The 21,767-nt window shown below is 56.0% G+C and overlaps 1 protein-coding gene across 1 annotated transcript in view; it reads right to left on the bottom strand.

The window, feature by feature from the left end:
• CASZ1 (castor zinc finger 1) overlaps positions 1-21,767 on the bottom strand; it is a 144,884-nt gene that overhangs the window by 24,721 nt on the left and 98,396 nt on the right. Inside the window, exon 4 of the mRNA XM_011363568.2 lies at positions 21,507-21,545. Within this exon, the coding sequence (XP_011361870.1) occupies positions 21,507-21,522 (16 nt within the window). The 5' untranslated portion in view covers positions 21,523-21,545. The remainder of the gene's footprint in view (positions 1-21,506; positions 21,546-21,767) is intronic.

Below are 21,767 nucleotides of genomic sequence, written 5' to 3'. Positions count from 1 at the left end.
CTGCCCGCTGCCCGCTGCATCTCCCCATGAACTCTATTTCTCTTTCCTCTCTGAAAACAACTGAGCTGTAAATACTGTTTAACCTTCTCCCCCCCCTCCCCCCCACCCCCTCCCCTCCGCACTATAAAAACACAAATATGCCATAACTCAGCCGGCCCAGCCGCCCAGCCTCCAACATGCCCCGCGCCCGGGCCTCTCAGGAAGGTCATTACAAACGACTTTCCGATTCACTGCTCCTGAAATAATTTTGTGTATTAAAACCTGAATCTGCACTTTCTGGGGCCGAAAGCCTCGCTTAATTATGGCGGGTGTCCTTGGGACGGACAGTGATCCTTCACTCGCCAGCCCGTGCTCCAGCCCTCCACCCGCCAGCCCGCCCCCCTCCCTGGGCCCAATCTGTTTTCAAAGTGTGTCTGTCCTTTATTAAATTGTTTTCTTTTCCACATTATCAGTTGCCATGGAGACCTCATCTCTCGGATTATTTGAATTTCATTATATCTATTGATTTGGGAGCATTTCATCTTTTTTATTGTTTTTCTGTCAATTTTCAAAACGAATAACCATCTAATTTGCGTCAGTGCTGATTATGTTTGTCCCTCAATAGAGGTCGGCAGCTGCGCTGGGGAAACAAATCAATGAAAAACCATCATAAAACTCCCCACTCCAGTCTCCAGGATGTGTGGGTGACATTCCACGCCTGCGAGAGACACACTCATCAGCTCCAAGTTCGGCTACGGTGGCGGCAGCTCCGCTCCACGTCCGCCTCCTCCGGCCTTAATATTTAATTTCGCGATTTGGGGCATTATTAGTGGTGTTTTTATTAGTGCGTGTGCATGTGAGTGTTTGGTAGTGGGCTGGCCGTTCTGTTAATTTGTGGGTGAGGCAGGGAAATCCCGGGCAGGGCAGGGTGGACAGTACTGGGGGTGTGGTTGGAAGTGGAAAAAAAGGGGGGGAAGCCCCGAGAAGGGGATGGCCCCAGGACGGAGGACCACAACGAGGGGCTGGAAAAGGGGGGACGTAGAAGGGGGACCGAGCGAAGGGGAGGAAAAGAGGGAATTCAAATTGCTTACTTTGTTGGTTTTTTTTAAATAATTTATGCAATTTTAAGCATTTATGTATAAATTTTTTAATAAGCCACCCTGGAGCAGGATGGCCATTAACATCCCAACGTCCTTCTGTCCAATGGGCTGGCGGAGAGGATCAATTTCTGAGAGTACTTTCCCTTTTTTATGACATGATAAAATGCTTTTAAAGCAACTTACACAAATATGGAAATTTTTTTTCTTTTTTTCCCCGTCCCCTCTCCCTTCCCCTAACAGCCTTCTTACCCACTAGGGAGGGGGGTGTGTGGGCACGCACACACACTTGTGCTTGTGCTCTCTCCTGCTGGGGAGGGGGGCAGGGGGGGCTGGCAGGGAGACAGCCCCAGTTCTAACTGGAACTGGCCGCCTGTCCTTCTAACAAGGGCATAAACTTTCATTACCCATGCACGCAGTCAAAGACAATTTAGGGAAACGCACTGCTCGGAAAAGGAAAACCTCAGCGATTCGCGGCCTGCGCCGCAGCCATCTGGGGGGCTCTCGCCTCCAGCTCAAGGGAGCCTGGGCCCTGAACCTCTGGCCCTGCCCCACAGGAGGCAGGGAGGAGGGGCCCTCGTGGGTGGCAGCCAGAGGGAGAGGAGCGACGAGCCAGCGCAAGGGTCTCTTTGCCTTGGCTAGACGAGGGTACCCTGGCCTTGGGCAGCGGCTAAGCCCCCTTGGTCATGCCTCCTCCACACCTCTTTGCTAATCCCACCAGGTGTGGGCCCTTGAGGGCAAGCACAGGGCTCTTCGTTTCTGCTCCCCGGAGCTGGCACGGAGCAAAAGCTCGGCTCTGCGGATGGATGGACAGAGAGAAGGATCCAGCGAAGACAAAGTAGAAAACTGGGCCCAAACGTCCTGAGGGGTCCCTGTAGGAGACTCACCAAAGTGGGGGAAAGGCTCCTTCTCCAGGTGTCACAAGCTCTGAAAGTGAGTCTGGGCCAGGAATGCCTCTGGGTGTAGAGGACTGGGGACATCAGAGTGAAAGGGGGTGGCCCGGCTATCATCACCTCTATCTTGGGCCTCAGCCCCCAGCTCCCTGAGATGGAGCCAGGCCTTGTGAGAAAGGGGACAAGTGGCCAGCGCCCGGACTTTGGAAAAGTCCTTACTTTCACGTCTCTTTCACCCCGGAACCCCTCCTCCTGATGGGGAGTGAGAGGAAGGGCCTGAGGGATGAGCCCTGCTCAAGGGCTGTGAGGGCGACCCTGGCTCCCAGCAGCAGGCTTGGGGCCCTTCCCCACCCTGCGGTGGCACGACAGGGTCCACTCTCTGAGACCACACGGGCAGTTTCCAAATGAGACAAACCGACATTAGAAACTTAGTCCCCTTCCTAAAGCTCGCCACTTTAAGCAAGTTACATCTCCGCTCTGGGTCTCACGTTCTCATGTGAAACAGGGTTGCTGATAGGATGGCGTGGGTGACATGTCTGGCACAGAGCCGCATAGTGCACGGTGCCTGCTACTATCCTGGCTGGTGACTGTGAGCAGGTCCCCGTCTCAGAAGCGGAAATGGCTGCGTCCAGCCTTGCAAGGCCCTGCCCTTGCCCAGGGACCTGGAAGCCCTTGGTGTCCTCCTCCTTCCCCATCCCTCGAAGCTCAACTTTCTCCTCGGGTCTGCACATACCTAGGCCACCCAGGCCCCGGGAACCCCCTACCCCGGAGCCCTGAGCATCTCGGGAGGCATCCTTCCCTTGGGGCGAGCCTGCTCTCGGGCAGCCCAGGAAGGGCCCCACAGAATCCTGGACCCTAGGCGGCAGTCGCAAGGGAGCACCCCTGGTGTGGCCAGGCCACCTCCAGCTCTCAGTGGGGACTTGAGGGGAGCAGGGCTGTGCCCACCCTCCTCCTCTTCTGGGCTTAGATCCCCCCCACCAACTGTCATTAAAATAACAAGTTTCTGTTACAATCTAAACATTCCCACATCACATAAAGGGTTATATTACACCCGAGTCACTCCCGGGCCGTGTTTGCACAGAAAAGCTCACGGCAGGTCCCCCCTCCTGACGAAGTGACTTATTAAAGTTTAAACAGTAATTAACAGAACAATAAAAATAAAGGGATGTTTGGGGAGTCGCAGCGCGCAGGGCTTTTGGCAGCGCCAGCAGTTTTTCAGTGCCCTGCGCTGGCAGCAAAACGCGACTGTGAAGCCAGGGGGGACTGAGATGGGGCCGTGGCTGGGCCGGGGAGACGTCAAGCCTAAAGGGTGAGGAACTAAGGCCAGAGTGGAAGGAGGAGATGAGGGGTCCGGAAGGTTCGTTCGGGGTTCGTGTGGGGCTGCCAGCCCCACTGGGATCTGGGGTGGCAGGGTAGGCATCGTGCGAGCAGGAGAGGTCTGACACAAGCGGGAAATCCGCCAAGCAGAGTTGCGAGGCTCTGCGATGCCAGAGCCCAGCCTGGCCCCAGGCACTTCCGGGAGCCCAGCGCCTCAGTCGCATCCAGCCAAATCCGGCATGGACCTGGCTGAGGGAGGTACTGGGTACCAAGGCACTGTGGGCATCACCAGACCCTACAGTTAATGATTCCTGGGGCTGGACCCCAGCCGCTCTGGGCTTGTCTCCTAGTCAGGCAGGTACCTCTCTCTGCTCCTGTGGCTGAGGCGGTGGGTGCGGCACGTGACTGAGAACTCTCTTGAGGCCCTGGACTCTACTAAACATGAGTAAAGACTCAGGGGGAAGCCTTCCTCTCCACCCTCTGGGAGGTGGAGACCAGCCGTCCCAACTCATGCTGGGCCCCGCCCATAGGGAGGAGGCACCTGGCTAGCTGGGCCAGGGCGGGCCCCCACTGGTAGGGTCCTCATTTGCAAAGGTTTTCAGGGAGCCAGGCCTGGGGGGCTAGTTTAAGGCCAGGGCACCCCAAAGCAGGCAGATGAAGCCAGTCACCCGTTAGCCGCTCCTGTCCTCCCCACACGAGTTCCACCTAAAGGCTCAGACACCTGGCTGTGGGGGATGACAGAGGGCTGGGGAGGAGCCTTGGGAGGGAAGGGGCTCCACCTGGAGGAGGCCAGCCAGCCTTCGGGCTAGGGAAGAAGGGACAGCAGGTGGCCATAATACATGTGTGTTATCTCATGCCAGCCAGGTAATGGACACTAAGGTACTGCGGGGCTGGCCCTGGACTCACCGGTACCCCAAGCTGCCCTCTCACTGCCCCTACCCCCCCGCCCCGGGCCCTGGCTGTCATAGATTATGTTGGGGGGGAGGGGTGCTCTCCAGGGCTGTCCTTTGACCTTACACTACTCCCCAGAGCCCAGAGCCTGTTTCGCTGTCCTTGCCTGCCCACCACCCATGCTTTGCCTTCTTCTCTAAGAAGAGCCACGACAGAATCAAAATTCTCCCCTTGGCACACAGCACTAGTGCCCCAAAGTGGTTTTTCAGTATAGTGTTCCCAGCTCAGGTTCTGCCCATCAGGGCAGAGCAAAGGGTCTACCTGGGGACTCCATGAGAACCATGAGAACGCTCTCCGCCCTGCTCTTGGCCTCCTCCATCTCCCTCTGTGCCTCAGTGCGCCCATCTGCCCAGGCCTGCCGCAGCCTTTCTCCACCTTGGTGCCTGCCATTGATAGCCTGGACCAGCATCAAGCCTAGAAACCAGCCCCTGGCCCAGGGCAAGCAGCCCAGGGTCTCTGGCACAGACTCCTGTGCTGGCCTGTCCACATCATAGCCTCGAGGGCTAACCTGAGTAGCTCCGAGCCACACGTGGAGGTGAGACCCTGGGCTGGGGCCGGAGACTTTTTCTAATCTCACGTCTTCTGAGACCTGGTTCCTGGGCAGCTGGTGGGCACAAAGGGTGAGGTCTCTGGCCCTGGCTGGGCCCCCATGGTGCCTGGCCATGCCATGGCCTCTCACCAAGACCCCTGCAGACACAGCCAACCAGGGGAGTGCAGGGTCCCAAGGACCTCAGTGATACCTGGGCTCCAAGCACAGAGAACCTTGCCCTGAAGATGTGAATAGGAGCCAGCAGCTTTCCTCCCCATTTCTCCTGGGCAGAACTCTTTGGGGCTCCACCCCCTGCCCCAAGATGAGTGACTCACATGAGGGGAGAGTGGAGGGTTGAGGCAGAGAGAGAAGGGGGCAGGAGATGCTACCTAAGCCCCGGCTGCTCTGCTTGGGAGCCAGGCTGGAAGGAATGACAGGAACTCAAATCCCCTCGCTGCTGGAGGAGGCCAACTGAGTCATCCAGCACCAAAGCTGGGGGAGGGCATGGAAGGCGCTCAGGGTTAGGAGAGGGACTGGCGGAAGGCGAGGCACTGAGGAGGGCTGGTAAGGATAGAGCCCTTCTAACGGGTGTGCTCTAAGCTGGGCAAACTGGGAGCAGGCTGCTTATCCTAATCTGCTCTGTTTCTAGAACTCCCAACCTTCTCCGCTTTCCCCGGGGCATGGCAAGGAGCTCTGGCTGGACAGGGAGTTCCTGAGGGTGGCAGCTACATGGCAAAGGCTGTCCTAGATTTGCAAAGAATTTTAGAACTAGAAAGGGTCTGAGGCCCGAGAGGTTGAGAGGCTTGTCGAAAGCCCAGGTCACTCACTTTTCAGGACCAGACAACTCCAGAGATCCAGTTCCCAATCCGCGCTCCCTCATGACCAACGGATCACATTGCTACACATGCGTGTTTTAAAGGGGAACTTGCTGCAGCCTCTAGAGACTGCTTCAGGGCCCGCCAGCCGTGAACACCACGAGGGTTCTCTGCTGGACAGGCTTCTAGTCCCCCCACTGGCCCACCTGGCAAGGACCCCAAAGGGCTCTGAACTAGCACCTGTAGGGTACAGAGCCTGGAATTCAGGCTCCTCGACTGTCCTAGGAAGCACGAATAGAGCCTGGTTCTCTGCACCTGGCATACCCCCTAGAAATGGGCAGGACATGCGGGTTGGTGATCACATGAGAGAGTGTGTGTCAGAGGGAGGGGGCCTTGCTCTTGCAGGGACTTGTGAAGTGTACTGTGATGGGAAACCACCATTCTGGGATGAGAGGAAGGGCCTGGGAGAGAGAAGCCGCCCAAGGCGGCCCCAGGGGAGAAGGTGGGGATGGCAGTGGGGGGCATAGGGGTGCTATAGATGACATTGCCACCCACCCTCCCTACAGCCCATCTCCACAATCCCCTTGCTGAGGCCAACAACGAGGACATGAAGGGACTAATTTAGGAGTATTTTTAAAACTGTGGCCCTGGTGGAGGGGTTTAGCAGTTGTCAGCCATCTGGAGTAAGGAATTACTGTCACCTCCCTGATCCTATAGTCCCTAAACCCAAAGCTGGTTATAGCGTGCGGTGGGGAGGCAGCAAGTGGGTGGGATGGAGGGCCCGCTTCAGGGAGGTGCCCATAGGCCCAGGAAGCACCTTCCCTCGCCCTCGGTGGGGGCCTGGAGCCAGGGGAGGGGCCTGGAGAGCCAGTGTCCTCTGTGCCCACTCAGGCTCCCCCACCCGCTCACGCACGCTCACTCCCTCGGCCGCGCCAGCTCGCGCAGGGGCCGTCAGGTAAATTAGATCTGAAAGCTGACAATTTCTGACCATATTTCCTTGATTATTTCAAACAAATGCACAGCAGCCGCTGTAAGGAGATTAAAGTGACATAAACGTCCCGAGTGGGAGGGGGGAGGGCAGAGGATTCAGGTCACCCCCATCCGTCCCCCGCCTGACAGACGCTATATCGCTATCCAATCCAATAAAAAATCCCCCCCTTTTGCTTTAATTAATTTTACAGCTAGCTTGCTTAATTACTTTCAATCAAAATCCTCCTGCCATCGCAAAATTAGAGATGGTTGAGCTCCATTAGCCTAAATTCTTCATTTCCATATAGAAAAGAGGCTGTCTGCATAGCCAGCCTGGGCCCCTGGCAGGACAGACGCCCGTCTGCCCGCCCGCTGCCAGCCAGCCCACTCCTGCCTTCCGCTCCATGGCTGTCTCTGGCCTGCGCGTTTCCCCTCATTTTCCTCCACCGCTACTCCTTGCGCTGGAGGAGTTGAGGTCCAGGAGGGGTATACTCTGCCCCCAATTCTCCTTGATGCATGTGGGGGCTGCAGAGCTGAGCAGGCCGCCAGGGCTGGCTGTTCCTGGCTAAAGGAATGGCCGACCCTGGAATCCTGCTTCTCTGCTAAGGGACGCGTGGCTCCCCTGACAGAGCCTAGTCCTCTGGCTGCCCAGACCGGGGCAGACAGTTTTCTTGGGCCCTCAACCCTCCTCAGGAGGCAGGGCTCCCAGCAGGGCGGAAGCACTTCCAGCTTGGAACTTTGGCTCTGGTCAGTATGACCCCTAGAGCCAATGGCACCCAGGGAGCCCTCTCTGCTGTTTCCTGGCTGGAGTCCTTGCTCACTACCAGAGACTCTAGGGCCAGCTGTTTCAGTGGTGCTAACAGGCAATGGAGCAGCCCCCACAGACTGGCGTTCTCAGGGGGGCCCCGTCCTCGCCCTGGTTCCCAGTCTGCAACAGCTGCTCCTCCGCCCCCAGCCTGGGTCAGGTGGGTGGTGGGTCTGGGCTCTGTCCACATCCTGTGCTTGCACTAGCTCCCTGTTCCTCCTTTCCACCTGCCTCATCCTCACAGCCCCTAACCCCGGAAGCTCCATTTCAGGTTTTCCATGCTACAGCCCCGAGTGTCACCACAGGGTCCAGCCCAACCTGGGCTCCAGCTGATTAAGGATCTGCAACAGGATGTAGGGATTACAGTAAAACCTGGCTCCGGATTTACAGGGGCAGCGGGCCAAGTCCTGGCTCTGGGACTCCCCTCCCCCCACTCATCAGTATGCCCCCTCCCTCCCAGTTGCCAAGTGCCTAGGAAAGCTGAGCCTCTGGGCCCTTCATGGGGTCTTGGCTGGATTCTGGGAAGTGGATGACAAGGGGTAGCATTATGGAACCCAGGCCAAGTCTGGCAGAAAGGCAGGACCGGGATGGGTTAGGGAAGGGGAGTTAAGGCTGAAACCTACTCTAGACCCTTTATGGATACAGAAAGCCAACCTGGTCCTTCTTCGCAGGGAACCGATATGGAAGTAGGGAGTCCCGGATCTGACTTCTGGGCAAATGCAGAGCATAGTGGGAAAGGAAGCGTTCTAAGGGTTCAGTGAGGCCCTTCCAGGCAGCAGGCCTTCCAACTGCCCCATGGCTATGGCTGAATGACTCTAGGGTGTGAAGCCAGCTCTGGAGCTGGGGGAAGAAGCTGAACCTGGACCTCCAGAGCCCATCTTCCTGGACACCAGGGACCCACAGGTCAGTCTGTAAGCTCCTCGCTGGTCTTGCTCTATGGGTTAATACAAGTCCTCCGCTTCCTGAGCCAGTTGAGTTTTTCAAATATATCCCAAGCACCTACTGACATTGTCCCCATGGGCCTTAGGGATCCATGGAGAATGCTTTCAGGTGCCAAGGAGGTCAGAGTCTAATGGGGAAGACACAGCACCACCAGAGGGTTCCATGTACCACCGAGGGCACAGAGGGTCGGCCCGCTATGAGTTCCAGGAAGGCTTCCTGGAGTCCAGGCCTGGGCTGGTACAGAAGTTAAAGAGGATGGCAAGCAGACACACGAGGCAGGCTGCCAACACCAGGGTTCCCTGGGCTCCTGCTCCTCCTGCAGCTCTGCCCTCCAGGCAGGCAGGTCTACATCCTCTCTCCTGCCCCCTCCTCAATAAGTCATCAGCAGAGGAAACTAGGGGGCAGGAAAGGCAGGAGCAGCCCCAGTCCTTGGTGGCACTTACTGACTTCCTGGCTGCTCTCCCTCCCCCTGGGACAGGGCTGAGCCATGTTCCTGCCCGGCTTCTGCCCCACTGTGCTAGGCACAGATGGGTTAAGTTGGTAGAGAGGTGGCTGGAAGAGCAAGTTCTGGGCCAGTTACCCAGAGCTCAAAGGGGCACAGCAGCCGTGAGGTAGCACGACTCACCAGCCACTTATGGCCTGCTAGCTGGCACCTGTGGAACAGGGAGCACCTGCCTCTTTCAACTCAGGGCCTGGCTACCCCTCCTTTTATGCAGCCTTCAGAGGTCCCAGATGGAATTTTGCTTCCTCCGGGAAGCTCTCTGAGATCACCACACTCTGCAGGGCCCCCTGCCTCTGTCTTCTCACTGCATCCTGCTCCAGGCAGTAAGGCCTCCATGATGACTTGTTTACTTCCCCCCTCTATCTCACCAGACGGCAGGGTCTGTGGGACGGGACCACTGTTTTAGCACAGTGCCTGACCCCAATAAGTATTTACTGAATGAATACAGAAAACTAAGTGCTTCTCGAGTTCATTAGGGGAAGAACTGGGATGGGGGGGCGGGGGTGTTGGGGTGGTGACCCTACTTCTGTACCAAGCCCTGTGGAGCTCTAGGAACCTTCCCGGTCTGCAAGGGTGGGGACTCTCTCGGTGAGACTGAGGCTGAAGCCCCTTCTCTTGGGTCCCTGACCCTCTCGAGCCTCACACTCACCTCCAAATGCCCTTGGCGGGGCTCTACTAGGAGAACAAAAGAGGCCACAGTTGTTCCAGCATTTCTCTGGGAGAGGGACAACTGCTGCTGGCCAGGCCCTTTCTGAATAAATCCAGCAACTGTTTGCAGTGCAGTGCAGGTCTCTCCCTCCACCTCCTGTCTCTGTCCCAAAAAGGAGAAAAGGAAATTGAAAAAAAGACGGGGAAAATCTCATCCCAAGGCCCACAATCTCCCTGCACCCGCTATCAAGTCTGTCTGAAAATGTTATTAACACAAAGAAGGCAAAGGCACAGCCACCTGCCATTGCAGACAACTGGGACAGCCGCAGCAAAGGGTGAGGCTGTGAGATCAGGACCCAAAAAAAGGAGGTGAGGGAGTGAAGGATAGGGAGGTGGGGGGCACTGGGACCGGGCAGAAGGGGCGACAGGGAAGAGCAAAGGAAAGGGGAGGAGACTCTGGAGGGCAGAGGGGCCCCTGGCCCTGCAGGAAGCGGACTCTGAGGAGAGGCCAGAGGCCTGGGAGATGCCAGGAGTCAGAGGGACCCGAAGGCTCCTGGAGGCCAGGCCGAAGGCAGGAGGACGTTTACTCAGGGGCAATGGATACACTGGGGAGGCAGCGGCGGGGCTGGGGAGCGGGGGAGAAGTCGACTGGGGAAGAAGGAGCGAGGTCTATTAAAAACCTCCCAGTGCATAACGCAAAATGTCAGGGTTTATAGCTTCATTCTTGGCATTGCCGGGACTGAGAACCCTGCACAGAAATGTCACCGCTTGTCATGTTTAATCACCTGCTGTTTGTTAACACCTTCTCTGCAAGGAGCCTGTCTCAATCTGCCCCTGGGCCCCCAAGGGACCCCGGAAACAGAAAACATCCCTGTGTCTTTTTCTGGGCTCCTGGTCCTGCCTTACGGTCTGGAGGGAGAAGGCTTGCCAGGAGCCCCAAAGTGACCCTTTTCTTATCAGGGAAAGGGATCCATGTGGTCCTAGCAAGGGGCTATGACCTCCGGCTGGGACTGTGTGCAAGACAGTATGCGATCGGGGTGCTCCCAGGCTGACTGCCTTTCTCTTGCTCCTCTGCTTGCCTTTCCAGGCCATTCTGTCTCAGCCAACCCCTGTTCCCCACTCTGGGGATAAGAGAAGACAAATAAAGGAAGGCCTGCTCCGATCCCCATAGCCTGGAATTCACCAATCTGTCCGCTTAAACAGCAACTGCCACATAACATCTAACGTTCAAAGCCACCATCCTTCCACTACAATCCCGGATCACACCATCTGTGGTTCTGGCTTGGCTCTGTCTCTGAGCATGCTTTGCTGGGTTGTTTAGACTAGGAATTCTCAGTCCTACTGCCCCATAATTCCTTCCTCTGGGGTGGGGGTAGGTGTGGGGTGGGAAGGCGGAACGGGCCACTCCAGCAGCGCAAGTCTTCCCAAGAACACCTGGCTGTTCCTCACTTCTGAAGGCACAGGGTGGTCAGCAAGAGGAGCTGGGTCCTCCCTCAGGTTACACCTGCACAACTCCATACAGCCCCCGGGCCCCACCCCTGTGCAGGGACAGCAATGTGCAAAGCAGCAAGTTCATCCTGTACGGTCCCCAAGGTGGCCCTGTTCCTTCTAGCAGCAATGAAGGCCAGTGGGGAGCTGGGCTGCAAGGGTATCCCAGTGAACCAGGGACAACGTCCTGATCTTCCCTTCCAGCAAAGTCCATGCAGAGAAACCTGCCTGGCAAATATGCATCTGCAAACCTGTTCACTTAGACTTTCTTCCTGAAGAGCCTTCCATCCAGTCCATTCATTTCCATTTCACCAGAGACAAGTTGGAATGTTTTCCAACTCCCCTTCACCCTGCCCTGCAAATGGATAGGAGTGCCCCTTTCCCGGGAGATAGGCAATAAAGGATGCCTTTAGTAGAGGCTGCCTCCAAAAAGCTCAAAATGCATTTGCATCAACGATCGCGTACTATCTTGCAGGGAAGGCCCCGGGATGTGTCCACATGTTATAAGCAGGATATACATGGGGCTCAGAGACTTGGAACAGGCAGCAAAGTAAATAATACCCAGGACCGGAAGTGTTCACTCGGTGTTGCCATTGGAAGGGTCCTGGGGAAGTCCTTCTTCCCCATGAGAAGAAAGTCCTACTTTGAATCTGTCTGCCTGCATTTAGGAACAAACCCATCAGTGTCTCTGGGTCTCTTGTTCCCCCACCTATGAAACAGGACAGCTCCCAGTTATCTCTCTCTGAGGGAACTGATGAGGGAAAATGGGATGTTAGACGTGGCGTGCTCTGAACCTCTCAGAAGGAAGGCTCTAGGTAAACTCACAGGGTCCGCTGTCACGAATCGGCATGGTGTACCATGTCTTCCACATGGGGGCAGGGGGGTCAACCTTAGAGGGTGGGGGAGAGGTGTGGTCACAGCTGCAAGTCCTTTTCCATGCCTGGCAGTACTTTTTCAAGCACTGCCCTATCGCGCTTGGGGAGGTGTGTGTGCACACTCACCTGAGTTCACGTGCACCTAGCAGAACACAGCAGCCCACAGAGCACAGCTTGGTTAGTGCTGGACGGTTTTAGGTAGAGCCAGTTTAAGTAACCCTTCCTGGACAGAGACTATTATAGTTCATCTGGTGCTTGGGCTCTCCAGGACCCCGAGGAAGAGGCACGTCAACCAGCCCATCCTCCTGCCTCAAAGACTAAGGAGGTTCACAGGATGTGAGTCTTTCCAGCCCTGGGCAAACCAGGGTGGTTGGTCACATTGCTGGCTACATGGTGTGACAGCTGGAAATTGCTCCCAAAGCCTCGCCTTCCTGAGTTTCAAGAGAAGTGCTGTCTCCTGGGTGAACTGATGACATAGGGCCTTCTAGTGACATAGGGCCTGCTCAGGCCCAAAACGGGTTGGAGACTGCCTAACCTCAGGGTTTTGAAAAGCTGGTGCCCGTCATTGAGAGGGACCCTGGGTACACACGGAACATACCCTCCCAACTCAGCAGGCCACGGTGGGGCCCCAAAGGAGCCAGGGAGCTGGCCTTCCCTGAGGCTTGGGGGAGCCCCCTGGTCGAGGACTGTTCTGCCTGAGCCACTTGGACTTATCAGATGAGCACGGCTTCCCAGCCAGGCCCCGGAATAATCCTTTCATTAATTTACTATTCGATGGAAAATTACTCCTCACCCAGGAATTTAAGTTTTCATCTTATTTTAAGTTAGATTCTTAAAGCAATTACCAAGGCATCTGGCGATGACTTCACCGCGGCGGCCAGGCCCTGGAGGGGAGAAGGGCAGCCCTGAAGCTGCACAGACCCCTGGCTCCAGGCCCCCAAGGGGAGCGCAGGGAGAACTGGAGAGCCTAAACACCTGTCCTGGGCCCTGGGAGGGAAGTGGGGCTCACACTGTCATCTCTGGTACTTGCTGTTTGTGGAAAAACTCCTTTCTAGCACCACCTGCCCCATGAACTTACTGGTGACAGTTGCTGAAAAGCCTTAGCAGCTGGTGCCGCGGGAGCATTTTCTATTTTTAATTGTTTGATCAGAATATTAACTCATCTAGGCCCATTCCCAAGACACTTCCCAGCCAAAGGGTTCCCCCCATTTCCCAGACCTTCGTCTTCTTTTCCCTCTCTAGTCAGAAATAACTGGAGACACAGACCTCCATGAGTTTGCAAAGGATCAGAGCACTGGAAAGAAAAAGAAAAAGTACAGGTCCCCAGGGCGGACCTCTGCTCTTCTCTCTGAGCCACTGACCCGAGGCTCCAGGGAGGGAGTGGCTGGCTCAAGCATCCCAAGACACAGCCGCTCCTACCTGACCCCACTTTTCCTGGCTAAAAGAAGACTCGGCCTTACCCTCTTCCCTCTAGTCAGCCCCACTGACCCAGTCTGCTCACTTGTCAATTCTGAAGGCCAAACAGAGGGGCTGGGGATACTCAGGAGGCCCCCAGGGAGGGGACAATGGGAGGGAGGCACATGCCCCTGGGCTCAGAGGAGCTGGCAAGAGGCTGACTTTCCTTTTAGCTTCCATTTCCAAGAGAAAAGGAGGGCAGCATCTCTGCGGAGCCCACAGGAGAACCTGCCAGCAATTCCTCTGGCCCAGCCCACCAGCGGGAAAGTCACACAACCCAGCCCCAGCTACATGTCACTAATGCCCGAGATGGACCATGCTGCTGGGAAGAGACTGCTGGGGACAAACCCGACCCTCACTCACCCCTAGGAAGGCCCCCCCCACCCAGCACAGGGGCCACTTGGTCTCTTGGTCTCCTCTCCCTACATGCCCTTGGCCCCCCTGCCGTGTTCTTCCCTCTCAAGGTCACAGGGCTGTCCACACCAGGAATATTTACTCACCAGACTGGCCCTGTTAGCAACACTCACCACAAATATGCTTTCTGATAAAGTTGGCAGAAAAAAAGTTCTAGAGCTCAAAACAATGTCAGAAATCATCCTCCACCCCCACCGAGTGTGAGTGAGGGGGGGCCTGCAAACAGGTCACACAACCAGCCTGAAAGAGTCCTGGGGGAGGCTTCTGTCGCTCTCACTCTCCTTCTTCTTTTACTTCCCAGCATATAGCCTGTTGCCAGGGGACCAAGGGCTGGGGATGGTTCTAAGCTAGCACTAGGTCTTGTCCCCCAAAAGGCACAGCCCAGGAGCCGGGGCATGGGGAGCAGGCCTCTGCTTCCTCCAGCGACGAGCTCTCTGGGTGGCCTCTAGAGGATGGGGCCTGGCGGCCTCTTACCTCTGCTTCTCCCCAGGCCGTCTCACCTCACTGAGCCCCCTTCCCGCCTGCCCTCCCTTTGTGCACATGGGCTTTAATGTTTTTATTACCTGTTTGACTCGCTGCCTTATTGCTTCTCCCCTTAATGGGGCCGTAACCGTGGAAACGAGGAATAAACGGCCACCAGAAAATGAGATGATTAAACAGGTCACCCTGGCAAAACAAACTCAGCCAAGGAACCTCTGGGGGTGGGGAAGATAGGCGTCCCCTCCCCCTGCCCACGGCCAGGAGACCTGGACCGGACCCAGGACCAGCGTCCCTATCCCTAGAACTGGGGCAGATACAGTGGGGCGCCCCCTGCTGGGCAGTGGGGCACCTGGCCAATCCTTCACCTAGGCTCTCCTGTCCCCCGGGAAGCCTTCCAGGCTGGCTGTGGCTTTGGGCTCCTGGGCTTAGGGAGTGGCAGGGAGGGAGGCTCTGATCTAGAGGGAGCTGAAAATCACAGCCAAGGAGAAGTGCACTGCCCGGTGCCACAAAGTTCCAGAATTCTCTCCCTGCTCGCTTCCTAGATGCCTCGTGCTTTCTCACTGTGCTGGAGTCCCCCCATCTAATGCATCTCCTGTTCTCATACAGCAGTTCCCTCCTGGGGGCCCCTTACTTCGTGGAGAAAGCCCTAGAGGAAAAGGCCAACACAGGCCAAAGCTGGCTGCGGGAAGGTTTCCTCTGGAAATGGTCTCTGGAGCCACAGAATCTGCCCATTCTTCCTCTGCCCCTCTTTCCCAAAGCCAGGCAGAGCTCTCTGCCAAGAGAGGGCCCTCTTGACTTTAGAAAGGGGTCTCAGCAGCCAAGCGCCTATGACACTGGCTGAGACTATGGGGCCAGAAGAGCCCCCAGGAGGCGGCCTGTGGGAAGCTCTAAGAACAGACCCCACAGCCAGCTCAGGAGTAGCCGCAACACCACTCCAGGGGGGCAGAGGTCCGAAGCCCTGGCAATGCGGGGTGGGCCCTCTTCCTGGCGCTGGGTCTACCTAACTAGAGGGGTCCCAGGACTGGGAGCAGGACCTAGAGAGGATGGACACGCTGCAGTGAAGTCTGCTTGGGGGGGACGTGGGAATGGACAAGGAAGTAGAGGAGCGCCCCAGATCACCCACTGGCTACTGCTCTCCTGCCTTCCCCGGGCGACGTACTGCACGTGCCAAGTCTGCTCTCGCACCGAGACCCTCCCAGCCCCAAGCCATGGTTGTGGTGAGCAGTTAATGAGGAGCTCCCATCCACCGCCTACCTTTGTCTTTATGCCCCCTTGCTCCCTTCATGTCATCCCTAATCCCAGCCCCACTTATTCCTGTAAATCGGGCCATAGAAAGCTCTCGAGGAGCTAAAACCCAGGTCCCAGGGGAATCGGCCAATATTTCCTGCCCGCCTCCTTCTGCCCCCACCAAGAAGCCCGGGAAGCACTTGGCGAAGAGGCACATCAATCAATCAATTCCACCAGCCCTCACAGTGGGAAGGCGCAAGACCAGCCCCGTACCGAGCACTGGGAGGAGATGTCGATGCAGAGGTAACTCTAATGGTCGTCGTTATGAGCGGCAGCAGCAGAAGGAAGCAGGGTTCCTGGCCTCGGCCTCTTGGGGTACAGAAGTCTGAGTGCTGCCCTGACATACCAATGTCATGGGCATAACCTGATCCTCAGAGGAGCAGGTCCCCAGCCAGCCTCTTATCTCTTTGCAGGGTCAACTGGGTGGGAGGATGCAAAGGGTGAAGAGACAAGAAAGGTAGGTGGGCGGGCCTGGCTTTAGAGAGCTGGGCAGCCTCGGCAAAAAGAACAGCAAACCGTGGTTGCACAATAAGAAGCAAGAGTTCTGCTCTCAAGGTGGGTGAGGAGCACAAGGCAGGAGAGAGAAGAGGCTGGAAGTCTAGAAAGTATGGGTGGTTCAGAGAACATGTCTGCCTATCTCCGTCTGCCCCCATACCTCCCGCCCTGTATCAAAGGCCACTCCTTCACAAAGCTCCCTGGGCTCTCTGCCCCTGTGCTCCTCTGCCTGGTGTGACAGATGAACACACACCTGCCTCCCTCCACCAGGCAGCCACCGGAAACCGAGAAAGACCAGGTGGTCTTCATTTCTGTAGCTCCCAGAGTGGGTGTTTCTGAATGCCTACTGAATTGCAGACCTCACCGCTTACATGGGGGCTCCTCCCCAACAGGGGACCCTACGTCCTGATGAATCTGGGGGTGTGAGGATGCTATGCTGTGGTCAGGCAGCCAGAGGGGTGAGCACTGGACCACCAAGTTGCCGCCTTTCGCTACGAAGCCAAGTGAAGCAGTCTGTTTTCCACACATTGGGGCCACTAGCCCGCCTCACCTTCCTAGCTCCTTCTTCCTCCCACTGTACCCTGGCCCAGCTACCCCGGAACAGCTGCTGCTTGCCTTGGGGACCCACAGGCTGTAATTACTACAGAGCAACTTCCTTCCCCTTGAAGATGAGGAGGAGGAGAAATAAAAGGAGGAGGAGGAGGTGTGGCCACAGCCAGGGCGGTCAAGGTTTAAAAACCAGGGCAGGGAGGGCAGTGGTAAAGGGCAAGCCTTAGGCCGGAAGGTGGGGGTGGGGTGGGAGAAATAGCCTGACCCCCGTAAGAATGATGGGCCAGCCAGGGGAGGCTGATTGAGGGGGCAAGCTCATCACTAACCTGGCAGGGTCCAGGAAGAGGAGCCAGGGCCCAGAGCCTTCCCAGGCCCCACCCAACCCCCTGCCCAGGGAGTAGAGCCAGGGGCAGCAGCTTTAATGAGGAGATGTTGCTGCCGTGACTCAGCCCTCAAAAGGTGCCTCCATTTATTTTATTTTTCCATCATAAAAACCCAAGCTGCAACTCAGCCAGATTTCCCGGCTGTGGGGGCTGGGGGAACATGGCCAGTGATGGCGAGGCCTGCGGAGAGGTCTAACACTGGCCCCAGTGCCTTCTTGGAGAGGAGAGTTCATGGGCTTTTCTGGCTGGTCCCCACAGGGAGAAAGGGCCTGGGGTTGGGCCCCTCTAGAAACCCTTCTGGACCTGCCCTCGCTGCCTCTGCCTCCTGCTGAAGGGGAATGGCTACACCAGGTCTGTCCCGAGCTTTGCTCTGCTGTCTCATAACTAGTGCCAGGGCTGGTTCAAGGGGCCACGTCACAGTCCAGAGCTGCTCGTCTCAAATGCCGTCTTCCAAAGAAAAGGTCCAAATGATGTGCTTCTCACCTCGTCCACTCAACCCCTCCCCCAAGATGGCCCCACTAAATTCTCCTGGTATCATCAAGTTGGGAGTCGGATAGCCAGAGATCTGAAAGGTTATGGGATGCTCGAGTCCCTTCAAATGTCACAGCCAGCCTCTGAATGGTACCAGGAAACTCACTACTTCCAAGACAGCCCTTTCTGTCCTTGGCTCTGACTGTTCCTTCTCGCCGAGATGGCACTGAAGCACCTACCCTCTGCAGCAGACTGGCAAAACCGGTGCCCAACCTGACTGCAGGGACTGGCCCCAGCTTAGACTGGTCGGGTGGGTGTATCTGGCCAAGTAAAGGCTTGAAGAAGGAAAATCAAGGACAACCTGCTCTGCTCCAAACCCGGCACGGTATCTCTTCCTCCAGAAACAGCACGAGAATCTTCCCAATTCTCAGTACACACTGGTTCTAAGGTGTGACCAGAGCCATTAAGGTTCTTAGAAGCCTCCCCTCCTGGCAAGGTGCTGGTCTTGTCCTGAGAGTCTGGACATGGGCTGACACTCAGGGCAGCAGGGGCCTGAGCAAGACACACAGGGGCTGGGTTGGGAAGGTCAAGTTCTTTGCTCCCTGGGGTGAGAAACCACCTGGAAAAAGTCTGCAGCCTTCCTTCTCCTACTTTGAGTGTGTGCCCTTGAAGCATGTGGCTACTAGGAAATTCCACTCCAAGAATCAGGCTACTGAGCCAACCTGGCTCAGCTCCCTTGACCCCATCTTCTCTGGCCTCCTCTACAGCTGAGGCCAGAGCCGGGACGCAATGGGGGATCTGTAGGCAGTGCAGGGGGCTCAGCCTGGAGTCCTAGCAGAGCTTGAACCAGAGAAAAAGCAGCAAGCTTGGCTCAGCAAGCGGCACACATTCCTCCCACTGACTTACCCCTACAACATGGCTGCAGGCATGGGCCAAGTGGGCAGTAAGGCCCCTCACCGGCTCCCCCTGTGGTCCCTGGCCATCACTTTGAACTTGCCTATTGGGCCCTTTACCTGGCAGAGCCTACCTTGGATCCTCTAATGTTAAAGCTCTAACCCTGGACAGCCCCTCCCCTTCTTCTCAAATTTTCCCCAGGGAGAGTGGGGCGATTATAACAAGATCTCAGAAAATCAAGGGCAAGTTCCTTCTCAAAGCTCTACTGATGTTTCACAGCCACTTTCGCCCGGCCTCCAGTTTTGTCCAGGGCCTAGGAATCAGCCTAGTGGGGCCTAATCTTGGAGCTTCCCAACTGCTGGATGGATTTACCTGTGTCTGAAAGCTTCCTCCCACTTCCCTTCCCCCTTCAGCTCCCTCCTCCAGGGAAATCACTCTAAAAGGGCCTAATGGAACTCTGTCCTCCTCTCTTCCTCTCTCTCCTCCCTCCCTCCCTCTCTTTCTCTTTCTCCTCTTTTTTTTTATTAGCATTTGTGGAATTTATTCCCAAACTCTCCTAATCTTCCGTACACAACCATTTGATTTGCATAACCCAACCCCCTCTCATAAAAACTGGCTGCTAGTTTAATTAAAAAATGTAAATTTGCTGTCATCTCGGGGCCTGGTGAATTAGGACGACATCGGCATTTTTTATTGCTAAAGACGTCCAGATTGATCCAGCCCTTGGCTGAACTATGGTGGGGGAAAAGGGGTCCACATGGCCCCTGAGGGTCTTGAGGTGCTGCTGTCCCCTGCTAAGAAGCCTTGGTTCTCCCACTGCTGAATCACTTACTGCCGGACTGCTTCGGGACCTAGACCCCTCTGAGGCTGGAGGTGAGTTAACCCATGATCCGATGCCTAGTGGGTCCCTGGTGCCAGCGGCCCTTTGGGGCCTGTGCCTCCAGCCCTGTACTGTGCTAGAGAGGCCCTCAGTGGAAGCTGCCTGCAGTGCCCCCAAAGAAGAGAGCCCCTCACCACACCGCCAAAGAGCTCTGGCCAGAAATGAGGCCCCTGGCCCTGGCTCTGTCCAGAAGTACATTCCAGAGGTGGAGAAAGATGACCTGGAGTTAGCCCTGAGATGGCTCAGAGGGGATCTCAGTGTTCCCACCTGCTTCCCTTTTTTTGTGAAGAGGGGAAAAGTGCTTTTCTTCTGAAATTCTGAGATTAAGTGAAACTTCCAAATTCGAAGAAAAGGCTGAGATGGGGTTACGAGATGACTCCTCCAGGAAAGAGACAGAACTCTGACACCCTGGACCTCCCGTCACTGAATGACCAGAGTTTAGGCCTGGGTCCAGCTGGGAGTGCCCCGCTCCAGCTAGAGAGGGACCAGCTGACCTCAAGGGGCCCTTCTAGCTTCTAGGAAAAGTTTCCAGAGCCTGTCCCTGGAGTACTAGGAGAAGTGAGTCTCCCTGAGGCCCAGGAGAGATGCTACAAGAGGTTCTGCTACCACAGGCCCAGGAGGCCCATTCTCTATCTTGGGACACTCTACAGAAGGGCTTTGGAGTCGTGTTCCCAGAGCAGACCGGGAGGGACTGGTTGGCATAAGGCAGCAGGATGGACAACAGCTGCAGCAGGCACCGAGGTTAGGTGGAGGAAGATGAGCAGGGCCCGCCTTCCAGCTGAGTAATGCCTGGGTCCCATGTGCCCGCCCACAAGTAGAGGCTCGCCTGCCCCAGGTAGGGGGTGGTGCATTACGGATCTATAAGGTCTGCTTTTTAGATGGGATGGGTGGGGGCCCCATTTCCGAAGAAAGGGGGTGGGGCCTGAGAGGGAGATGATGAGACATCTGATTAGAGGTGGGGGCGGGCTGTTTCTCTGTGGGAGTGCAGGGCAGGGAGGGGCAGGGAGGGGCAAGGTAGTAATGGCCTCAGACACCTTCATCACTTTGCCCAGCAGGGGGTATCACACCCTTCTTGGGCACAGAGGTCCTCAGGACCTCCACATCAGATAAGCCAAGATCACACCTGGCTGAACATAGCCTTGAAATTGTGAATGACCTCTTCCCTCCCCAAAGCTGGCCACCATGTCACCCACCCTGGGCCCCCCAGTGCTGTCCTCCTGTCCTCTCTGCCCAGTCCTCTTGTTATCAGCTCATGGGTCTCAAGGGTCAATGCTATGAACTTGGGCCCATCATATACAACAACTCTAACAGCCACCAATACCACTTATCCATCTACAAATGAAACAGAAGGATTCAGAGATTAATCCCAATGAATTATCAACCTGCTTATTACTGAGTTCTTTTAAAAACATCGAGGAAGTCAGCTGCTTTTGTCAGCTTAGGATCTGAGGATCTTGGTCAAAATTTGATATCAATAGAGAAAACTAATAGAAAGACTGAGGAGAATATGGTGAAATTTACCATATTCTCCTGGACTCAGGTGAGAAAAGAAATATTGGATAAAATTAGATTAAAATCAATAAAACACCAAAATCTCAGGATAAACTCCTTCCCAGGCAAGCATCATACTCTCTGGACTCCTAGCCTAGGTGCCATACCAGGCCCTTCGAAACCCAGACAACCAAATGTAGCAGTTTGCTTGGCCTGCCCCCTCCCAGGGTGCGGGGATGGGAGGGAGTCCTGGGCCCCTCACTTTGAACTGATAACAGCCACCTCATCCCACGGATTCTCAGGTGAAAAATACTCATTAGCCATAATAAGCAGCTTGATCATCCGACACAGCCTTGTCCCAAATAAATTAAATTCCTTTACCTTGAGACAGTCGCCCCGAAACCAGACTAACCACCTTTCCCAACAGGACGCTGCTTTCAAAAACTAAACCACCCCCCCACTAAAAAAATAAAAACACACACCCCACTGCCAGACACACAGGGATCTTTGCCGGGGGGGGGGTGTTAAAAAAAAAACACAGAAAAAACACGGAGCCATTTAAAAAACACGGAGAACAAAAACCCCCACAAAAAACCCCTAAATCCTCTCTCTGGATGCCCCCCAGCTCCCTCTCCCCTCTGTTCTTTCGTAATGACAAGCATCAAATTAGTCATAGTTACTAAGCCTGTAACAAATAATAACAATAATATCCGAAGCCTCACAATCCAGAAACCAGGGCGACAAGTGCGGCGGCATCGGACCCTCTCCTGGCCAGCCCCCGCCCCCCGCCCAGCTGCTACCTCATTGGGCTAAAAATAATAACTTCCGTAAAAGAACCGAAAGAAAAGTGAAAGAGCCTCCCCCCACCCCCCGCCCCCGGTTCCCACCGGCCGGTACCTGTACCGAGATCCATTCTCCTCGCTTTGGTCCCAAACTCTTCGAGGATCGCCAAAAGCAGAAGAGGAAAGGAAAAAAAAAGTCTGTTTAGTCTCTCGCAGTGGCCCCCACGGCACACCCCTCTGCCCCCTCCACCGCCCCCTCCACTCGCCGCACCCCCCATCGAGGGGTGGACAAGTCCCCCGGGCTGCGGGAGAAGGGCGAAGGGGGCCCGGGGAGGGAGAGCGAAACTTTTCCTCCCTCCCCTCTCGCTCTCACGCT

Source organism: Pteropus vampyrus, unplaced genomic scaffold (assembly GCF_000151845.1).
Source record: "Pteropus vampyrus isolate Shadow unplaced genomic scaffold, Pvam_2.0 Scaffold86, whole genome shotgun sequence".
NCBI classification, from domain to species: domain Eukaryota; kingdom Metazoa; phylum Chordata; class Mammalia; order Chiroptera; family Pteropodidae; genus Pteropus; species Pteropus vampyrus.
The sequence above is the reverse complement of the archived record's forward strand: the minus strand, read 5'-3'. Positions and strand labels throughout refer to the sequence as shown.